The 9,708-nt window shown below is 51.3% G+C and overlaps 1 protein-coding gene across 1 annotated transcript; it reads left to right on the top strand.

The window, feature by feature from the left end:
* Positions 1 to 5,450: 5,450 nt before the first annotated feature.
* On the top strand, positions 5,451 to 8,963 carry SYNDIG1L (synapse differentiation inducing 1 like; the record flags this gene model as incomplete). Its single annotated transcript, XM_082283009.1, has 3 exons — positions 5,451 to 5,879; positions 7,115 to 7,252; positions 8,805 to 8,963. 3 exons carry the CDS (start codon positions 5,451 to 5,453, stop codon positions 8,961 to 8,963), a joined length of 726 nt encoding a protein of 241 aa, XP_082139135.1.
* Between the last annotated feature and the right edge of the window lie 745 nt (positions 8,964 to 9,708).

Raw genomic sequence — 9,708 nt, 5'->3', positions numbered from 1 at the left:
TTTCCACCTGTCAGGAGATCAGAACAAGCACTTTATTCACTCCTTTCCAGCTCTATCAAACCAGCTGCATCAAAGGTGTGAATCAGATTCTCTACATCACAAATGCCTCAGCTATCCTCCCTCTAATCCAAGTCCACAGGCTTTGTGTCATCCTCTTCCTCCCCTCCTGGTCCTCACCAACTCTTTCCCCTCCAGCTGCTTCATAGTCCTTTCCTTCTCCATGTCGGTAGCCAGGGTCCAGCTCTCTGGCTCAGATGTCACTGTGCTTCCCCTGCCCCATGCTTCTTGCCCACCATTTCCCTTCCCACTGCTGTCCTTACTGTGCTCTTTTGTTTCTCTGTGTACCAACTCTGCCAGCCCCATTGGGGCTGTCATGTCTCTCCACCCTTCCTTCCTGCCCCACATTGAGACCTGCCTCCCTCACATCACCCTGCTGACCTTTCTGTCCCCAAGGCCACCTCACCTGATGCTTGTGCCACAGCAACCTTTCCCAGGACTGGTGAAGGCTTTGTCATACCCCAGGGATGAACAGCCTCTCAATCTGCATGTTGGTGCTCTGCCCAAGACAGAAGCAGTGGTGTGGAGACGAGCACCGATGGGAGGGCTTGAGTGTTGGCTGGAGCAAAACTGCTTTCTGCAGTCGTGTCTGTGGTGCTGATGAAAGCACTTCCTTCTCCGGAGCCTTGAGCTGTGGTTCACCCTGCAGGGCTCAGGGCTGAGACATGCTAGGTGTCCATACTGCTGCACAGGCTCCTGTGGCTGAGAGAGGACTTGGTCCACTACTGCCAGACACATTGTCCATGAGCTTTCACAGCCCTTCTGTCACCCCCCCTCCTCCCCCCTCCCCCCCAAATGACAGCTGCCCAGGCAGCTCTTCCTTTGCTTCTCAGCAGCCTTTGTGAGATGGTTTTCTCTTGGGCAGAATCATAAGCTTGGTTGCCCAGAGGCAGAGGTACTGTGTCCTGGCAGGACTTGGGCCTCTGCTTAGAAGATCCAAAGCACCTTCTGAGAGCTCCTAGGAGGGTTTGGGCTCAGGGCCATGTGCTAGACAAATCTCCTATGCTTTCCTATTCCATCAGGAGTGGGTCCACATCTGTCCTGGGGCTTATGGCAGCTGTACCTGGCCATGGTGCTGCTTAACATCAGCTCGATCAGGAACAGGCATTCACAGTGTCCCCTGCCCTCAGACCAGCCAGGGCATGGCAGTGCAGTGGTACAACCAGTACCTCAGGGCACCGACCTCCCCTGGTGCTGTCCTGAAAGGGAAAGCCTTCCGCCAAGGTGGGCTAACCTTCTCACTCGGGAGTCTGGGGACATGCATCACAGCCACAACCTGCTAATGAGCCCGGGAAGCAAGGCAGAGTGTTTGCTTGACAGGGCAATTAAATGATGATTGATTCCTGGAACAGCTACTTAATTCATCATTAACTGGCTTATCACAGCTGGCATCTGTGCCAAGGGTCCCTCTGAGAACTGCCTCAAGGGATGTGGTGTGGAGGTGAGATCTGTGAAATAGGAAGCTAAATTTGCTACCTCTTTATTTTCATGCCTTATTTTGGCTCCTTTTACCCAGTACTCGCCTTAAGAAGCTGAGAATACACATCGCAGCTGTGCATTTCCCACTCTGCTGGGGACTGCAGCAAGTAGGCTGGGGAGCGTGGGGGGCCCTGCTCAGCCAGCTGGTTACAGGAGCAGCCGCGCACAAGGGGATGCAGTTCGGTAGGGAGCCAGCAGCTGTCAGGCAGCAGTAGAGCTGCAGCGATGGTTCAGCTCAACTAGGGCACTGAAGTCTGCCTCCTCCCAGGTGTGCCCACGTTGAGCTTGTGTGTTTGTATGTGCTTGTATGTGCCTCCCTGTGCACCTAGCAGCATCTCACCACCATTACCTGCTGTCAGTGCTGCCCAGACTAGCCCCATGGGGCTAATGGATATGCAGACTATCCAGTCTTGCTGGTAAACAGGTCAGAGTGACCACTCTTTGACAATTTTCTCTTTTACTGCTTTCTTGCTTTCATCTTCTGGCTTCATTCCTCTTTCCCCAATCTTGGTTATTAACAAGCTTTCTTTATCACCAGGCTTGCTTTACTACCAGGCTTCCTTTTTTAAGTCCCTGTGTGGCTAAATTCACTGTGGGATCCAGATAACTCAAATGGGATTTGGGGACAACTGCAGGGTTGGTCTGACTCTCTCCTTCCCTGCGCATGTGTGTGCAGGGCTGGTCCTCACCCTCTCTGCCATTCCCTCGCTAATGCCATCTCTAGAGGCCTGATGGCCCTTGTCTCCCCCTGCAAACCCATACCATTTGGTACATGGTCTCTATGTGATGTGCTGGTCTTGGTGACTGAGGAGTGGGAAGCATCTCTAATCCCTCTGGTACTGGGACATCAGTTAGTGGAGAGGAAGGTTTCAGCCTGCCTGCTTTCCAGCAGGCCTGAGCACACTGCTGTAAGCATGTTGTGACACTGGCCCTTGTTGTCCCTTCTCCACTGCTGACAAGTGCCAGGACTGGGCACTAAGGCTACAGCTGGTGGCTCCTGTGCTTATTCATCAGAAGCACTGTAAGATCTTCTGCACTTTTCCTCTTGTCCCTGCAGATCTGTTAGTACCACATCTTGCTCCCAGGGAGAGCATCAGCCCCAGCTCCCAAGAGTGGAAGGCAGCAAGGAAAAGAGACTTTAGTACAGGTAAATCTTTTATAATTCCAGAGGGTACAAGAGTAGCACAGACTAAATCCTTCTAGCTGTAGCCCTGCCCTGTGTCCATGATTCATGCAGCAGCTCCAAGATCCTGGCTCTGCTCTAAGGGCAGCTCCAGGACAGTTTGAGGGACCAGAGAGGCTCGAGCTCATCCTGCTCCCCTGGGATGAAGCCTCAGCCCTGCCCAGCCCACATTCACAGACTTCCCCACACTTCAGGAGTTTTTTCCTGTGATTTCTTTTTCTACCCACACTGTTACTCTTCCAAGGTATGTTCACCCTAGGATGCTTGCTGCCTGCGAGCCCTGCCTGCCTCTCCCCCACAGCCCAGGTCAGTGAGACATCTCCTACCAGCCCCTGTAGCATCGTTTGGGACTCAACAGAGTCCATGTCCAGCATCAGTCCAGCTACATAGATGCACTCTTCCCACACTGGTTCCCTGGCACCTCCCAAACTGCCTTTTAGGTTTCCAATTCCTCCCAGCTCCTTCCCTTCTTTCCCCCTCCCACGCTGTGTTTCCCAGTGCTTGCTGCTGTGAATGTATGGCTTTTTCTGTGCAGCTCTGCTCCTTCTCCAGCCTGTTGCTGAGGACCCAAAGTGACAAGCACAGCAACTTCCACACAGGCAGCACCTGCTGCCCAGTGGCCAGCAGCCTGCCCGCAGTCCATCTGCTGGTGTTTCTGAACACATTTGGAAATGAATCCCTTCAGCAGTTCCCAGCAAGATCCCATTCCTTCCTACCCTAGCTTGCTGCCAGAATAATTTCTTGAGATGAGGCATGGATGCTGTACCAAAAATGTCAGTTTTTTCTCACTAGCACTGGGCTTCTGCTTTGGCTGCTGCTCTCAAATGACACTTGGTGACTAGTCTCTCCTTACTGTTTTGTTAAAAATTAAGTTATATTATTAGAAATCTAATTTGCACGTTAAGGTAAGCAAAGAAGAGGATTGTGGTTTCCTTGCCTAATAACTGGGATGTAGCTTTGAGCTTCTCTGTGTCTGTGCAGGAAAAAAAACCAACCCTTTTGCTACAAATATGGATCTCCCTTAAATATTTTGAAAATACTTAATGACCATCTGCTGCATGAGCCATTACAGTCTTTATTAGAAAGGTGGGAGACTGCAGAAGGCAGGGAATGATTTTGGGAAGGGAGAAGTGAAGAGCATTCACCAAAATGCACAGAGTTTTAGCATCACGAGAGGGCTTTTGAACAGTTCCATTTTCCTGAGCAGATTTCCAAAATATGATGACCACTGCCAGAACAAAGCCAACGGACAGGTCCCTTTAAAACCCTGCACAGCTCCCAAACCTGCATGATGTGGCAGGGTTTGGCAAAGGAAACAGGAATGCTTGGGCTTTACACTCTCTAAAGTCTTCTGTTTCTTTGTTTATATTTCTTTCTTGAGATTTAAAGCCAAGGTGATATGGTGTCTATCAGAAAACCTAGTGCACCTCAGGGATTCTTATAGCAGGAGGAAGTGTGACCCTGCTACACAGCATCCTGCCAAGGAGTCAGTGACCGAGGTCTCTAAGGAGGACAGGAACATTTGGGGTTGCAAGGCAATAAGGTGGCATGGTCTGGGAGCTGGGAAAATGCTAGAGAGACTGTAAAACCCGGGGCTCAGGTAGTGAAGAGGGCAAAGTAATCATTTCTCTCTTCTGGGAACGCTGCTATTTCATGGTACTTTTTCTTTGTTCCAAGGTGGGTTGGGAAGCCAAAATAGTAAATGCTCCTCTGAAGGAAAGGGGTGGAAATATTTCATCTCAGAAATTTTAATGGGGAAAAAAATAATAAGAACAGCACAAGGTTTCAGTACTCTGAAATGGAGGAAGGGAGAGGGAGTGAATTTCCCTGAGGAAGAAACCCACATTGACCTTTGTATCTGAGGATCCCATTTGGACTCAGCATTTTCTGAAGCTGGTGGCCCAGAGCCAAGGCTGGCTGGCTGCTACTGTACCCAGGGATGGAGCTGGTTTAAACAGCGCTTTGATGTGATGGATCATTTACTGAAAATTTCATCATTTCAAAGTGGACCAAACCCCACAGAGTCTGCCCTTTAATCTCCACATCCTTCTCTTCCTCCTCACAGCTGGCTGAGCATCCAACACTCCCACCCCAGCCTAAACACCACCTCCATGTCCTCAACTTGAGGGCTCACAGCAGCCCCCTGGCTTCTCTTTGTGGCTCACTGCACTTGCCTCAGCCCCAGCTCAGCCTTGGATGAGTCCTAGAGGACTTCCTGTGCACCTGAAAGCCAGTTAGGTGCATGTGTAATGTCCAGAGGGATATAATCCACTGTGCGACCCTCTGCTTTGGGAGGTCAGGGAGGCCCCTTGAGTGATTGTCAGTCTCTTATCTACTTCTGTGCTGTCAGTCTTCGTCACAGCACACATTATGAACCAGCAGAAAAGATGCAGTAGGTTCTTTCCCGTCAGGCTGCATATGGCCAACTTAAAATGCATTATAGATACAGCAAATCCTCATCTTAATCCAGATGGAATCAGATAACCTTGTTGCAGGGGTGCATCCTTATCTTGCTACCAGCTGGGGAGATAGCATTCAATCTGTGCAGAGGCGGGGAGGGTTCTTGTTTTCTCCGGTATTGCTGAATTTTTCTGTTCCCGCTACCCTCTCAACTTTGGCTCTGCATGGGTGAGAGGCTTTTCTGCTCCCTTACCTTGCCAAAATAACAGCCTACTTCCTCCCATCCCCTCTTCTCCTGCAGGATCTCCCCACCAGAACCACTGCCGGCAGCATGGAAAGCGTGCGTGAGCTTCAAAACCCGCTCTTGGCCAAATCCAATGGACACCTTCGCAGCAGCTATTCTTACCACCAGCATCACAGCCAGGATTACCCCAGTCATCGCTGCCAAGGGAAACTGTATTCCTACATATTCCAAAACACTGGCGGTGCCAGGACTCACCAGTTGCTGGATGCCAGTTCCCTGCAGCTGGCTGTTGAAGCTTTGTATGGCCCCAGTTTCATCCTTGTGAAGGATGAGACTGCTCTCAAGGCCAAGGACAGCAAAATGGAAAGCTGTGAGACCACTTTTACAGAAAGCAAAGAAGCTCCATCTGAAGCTCCTGAAGGGCATGAGGCACAAGGGTCTTGCCTGGTAGAGAGTGACATCCGCATCCAAACTGTTTCCTATGAAGTGGAGGAAGAGGAGCTCCAGGAGTATGAGGTGAGCTTGGACAGGTGGTATGGCACTAAACTCATGTGGTCATTCTTTCTGGACATTGCCTCAAATTCTTGATAATTTATTCTCCCTTCTTTACCCAGAACTCCCCCCCAAATCCTACCATCTCCTGCCTCACCAGCCTCCCTGTGCACCCAGTATTTCTTCTTCCTCCTTATCATTTCTGCTCCTTTTTCCTCACTGCTGACCTCGGAAGGAGGTCAGCTTTCCTAAGAGCAGCCTGGCTGCCTGCTGCTGAGAATAAAAGGGAGGTGGGTCTCTGCGGGACCCTTGGGAAATGGGGATGCTTTGACAAGGGCAGGCTGCTGCTGCTGTGGCACTTGAGCTAAAGAGAAACAGCAATTTTTGCATAACAGCAAAATTCACATGCCTGATGGCAGCAGCTGAGAGAAAGCTTTATATATATAAAGACAGGATGAATCCTGCACAGGAAGAATGAAGCTGACAAAGCAGCCTCATTGCTGCACTGTCCCCCACTATGGCTTGAGCAGTGGTGCCAAGGCTGGGAAATACCACCCAGGATCTTGAGAAGTGGGAGAGGGTCCCAGAGCTCGCTGGAGCTGATGCCTGATGACCCAGCACAGCTCTGCTACATTTGGTGTTGGTGATGTGGCCTGTTCAGATGGCAGCAGGGATGTCCCCACCTCTGCATCCCTTCCCCACCAAGGCACATCACTTGCAGGGTGTTCTGAGGCTACCCAGCGGTGCCCAAAGGCAAGAGGGCTCGGCACAGCCACTGGCAGTGACTCACTAAGGGGACAGGGCATGCTGCCCCTGCAAGGTAGGATCCACTTCAAATGCTTTCCCTCACTTCCTAAATTAGTTTAGCAGGATATTGATCTCCTAGTCTCTAATGGGGATAAGTCACTTTGTTTAAGTTTGTTCAAGCTGACAAACAGTCAGTTCTGCCAAAGCTGAAGATATTTCAGTTTAAGACTCTCTCTAATGCAGGGAAATCCCAGACCCCCAGCATTTGCTCTGGCAGGGAGCCGAGAATCCATTCCACTCTTGAATTTGCTGAGCTATGTTGTTCCTCATGAAACCATGCTGAAGAGTCTAAAATATTTTTGAAATTTACTCCTTGAATTTGCCAGTGGGAATTGTATGAGAATACGTGACGGGACCAGGAGGGAGTGGGAGCTGGGAGGCGAGGTGCTGAGATGCAGCCTGCAGAGCGGCACGGGGAGGTGGGCATGTGCTGAATCCATCTGGTTTTGCAGAGCGACTCCTCCAGCGACAGCGAAAGTGAGGATCATTTCCTGATGCTTCCCCCCCGGGACCACTTGGGCTTGGCTCTTTTCTCCATGCTGTGCTGCTTCTGGCCCCTGGGGATTGCTGCCTTCTACTTCTCCCAAGGGGTAAGGAATCCCTTTGCTTGCCTGCATGTGCCAAGTGCTAAAGCAAGGGCCCTGAAAGCCACAGCGGCCCTGGAGGTGATCAGCACCTTTCTGAATCTAAGGCTCATCTCTGTGCCACAGCCATAACTCTGAGGGCTGAGACAAAGGGTGCTCCTGGATGTCTCCACAATTGTTGTAGGGTTGCAACCCCTCCAGTTTTGTTGTGGGCTACTGGAGTCAGGCTTTTCCTTTGGGATTTTTGGCTGTTTTTAGGGAACTGGGGCTCCTCTTGGCCCCTTGCCCAGCTTCTCCTCCAACCAGGTTCAGGAAAATGGCTTTTTCCCACCTGTCCTCCCATTCTCCAGTAATGTGAGTTCTACACCATGACCCAGACTAGGCACCTCATGCCACAGGAGCCAGGCTGCTCTGGAGTCTGGATGCAAAGGGGAGCTTGGTGTCCATATCACACTACAGCTCCTCTCTTGCACTTGTTTCTGATGCACATTGGCTAACCTGTGGGAGCCAATGCCAAGCTGGCAGAGGCTGGAAAGGCAATAGCCCTCAGGCTGCAGCAGCTCAGAGGAGCTGCTGCTTTCTTGACAGCTTAGGCCAGAGCCTGGGCTCACTTACATTTCTGTTGACCCAGAATAATCATGCAGAGCCAGGGGATTTACTTCACATTTGCATGGATGGTGCCGCACCAAGAATAGATGGGGGGAGGCATTAAGAAGTTAAATCAAGAGGATAGGAACAGAAATGGAAAAATATATTACATGAGTGCCTGGCACAGAGCTGGTGAGTTGATTTCACGTTTTTCCACATAGTGCACTCTCCACGTGATGATGTACGTGGGGCAATTTATATCTAGCTCCATTTGCTATAACTACTCCCTTTGTTCACTCACTGAGGGAAGGACCATTTCTTTGTTTGGTGTCTGCACAGTGAGTGCATTGATACCCACGTGGCAACCTGAACTCAAGTAATAGGTAATAAAAAGACCGGCTTGGAATATGCCCTGAGCACTCAGAGAAGCTGGAAGTTGCCATCCTCTTCTAGAGAGATGGAGTTCTGTCTCCACTGCTGGTTTCATCAGCCCTTCAAGAGCAAATAGGCTTCAGCAGAAAACCTCATGCAGGAATCAGGTGGCAGCACAGATGGACCAACAGAACATGCCATCCAGAGTCAGCTCCCTGAGCCTAGGCAGTACTCATTACATCTCTGTATAGGGTCACTGGTATCTGGTCAGTACCGCACAGCCACCACCCCATGCACTGAGGTCTTACAAGGGTCCAGCCACCCACCCACAGCTCTGGCTGAGTGCCCAGATGGGTGCTTTCAGACAAGTAGCTGAAGCCCATGCTTCCCTTGGAGGCTAAATCCACAGGGAAATGTGTGCAGGTGGCACTGCTGTTCTGAGCCCTCCCAGACTGACAGACACCTTGCTGTCTGTTCCCAGCCTCCGTGGGATGCAGTGGCCAGAGAAGAAGCACTGACTCAGTAATGAAACAACTGCATGCTGGTTAAAGGCCAGGTTGGTACAGCTGTGAGCAACAAACATTTCTTCTCCTTCCAGACCAGCAAGGCTGTCTCCAAAGGAGATTTTCATCTGGCCAGTTCAGCTTCCCGCCGAGCTCTCTTCCTTGCTGCGCTCTCCATAACCATTGGCACAGGAGTGTACATCGGGGTGGTGGTAGCACTGATTGCTTATCTCTCAAAAGGGGGCCACGTGTAGCTGCCACCTGCATGTCACAGCCATCCCTGGCCACTGATGCTACTGGGACCGAGCTTTCCTGCGGAGCACAGAGCACCAGTGCCTGCAAGGGCTGCTTGCACAGCAGGGCCCTGGCATGGATGTCCTGTGCAGGTTCTTTCTCCTTGCAGACAAACAGTAGACCCCTGTTCTCCCTGAGGCTGTGAGGTGCAACCATCTAACAACAGGGAATTGAGCACCAGCCTGGCTGCTGGGACAAGGAGGAGCACATTTGCCTGGTGGAAGATGTGCAGGAGAGAAACTGCATGCTGCTGCTGGGCTGGTGCGACCACCCCCATCTGGGGCTACATCTTCCCTTCTCAGCCCTGCAGATGGGAGACCCATTGCCCAGGCTTGGCCCATGAAGGGCACACACAGGGAGAAGAGGGGATATGGTGCCAGGGAATGACTGCTGCTTCTTCTGGGAGGCCGGAGTCCTGGTGGGGTCTCCAGACTCCTGTGATGGGGACAACATTCTCACTTCAGTGCCATGGGGTGGCCTGACCCCTCAGCTGCAGTGAAGTAGGAGGACAGAGCATGGACAAGACCAAGGGGCATGCTCTCTGTATCCCTCTGCAAACAGACCCCTGATCCACAGCAGAAGATCCCAGTTGCTGGTCTATCCCAAATCAGAAACAAGGAGAAAGGCAGGCTGGTGGTTGCATGCCATCTCTCCCGTTGTGGATGCAAGCTGGTAAAGACAGCAAGGTTTTCTCTGTGTTAATAG

The sequence above is a fragment of the Coloeus monedula genome (assembly GCF_965178545.1).
Source record: "Coloeus monedula genome assembly, chromosome: 6".
Taxonomy (NCBI): Eukaryota; Metazoa; Chordata; class Aves; order Passeriformes; family Corvidae; genus Coloeus; species Coloeus monedula.
The sequence above is the reverse complement of the archived record's forward strand: the minus strand, read 5'-3'. Positions and strand labels throughout refer to the sequence as shown.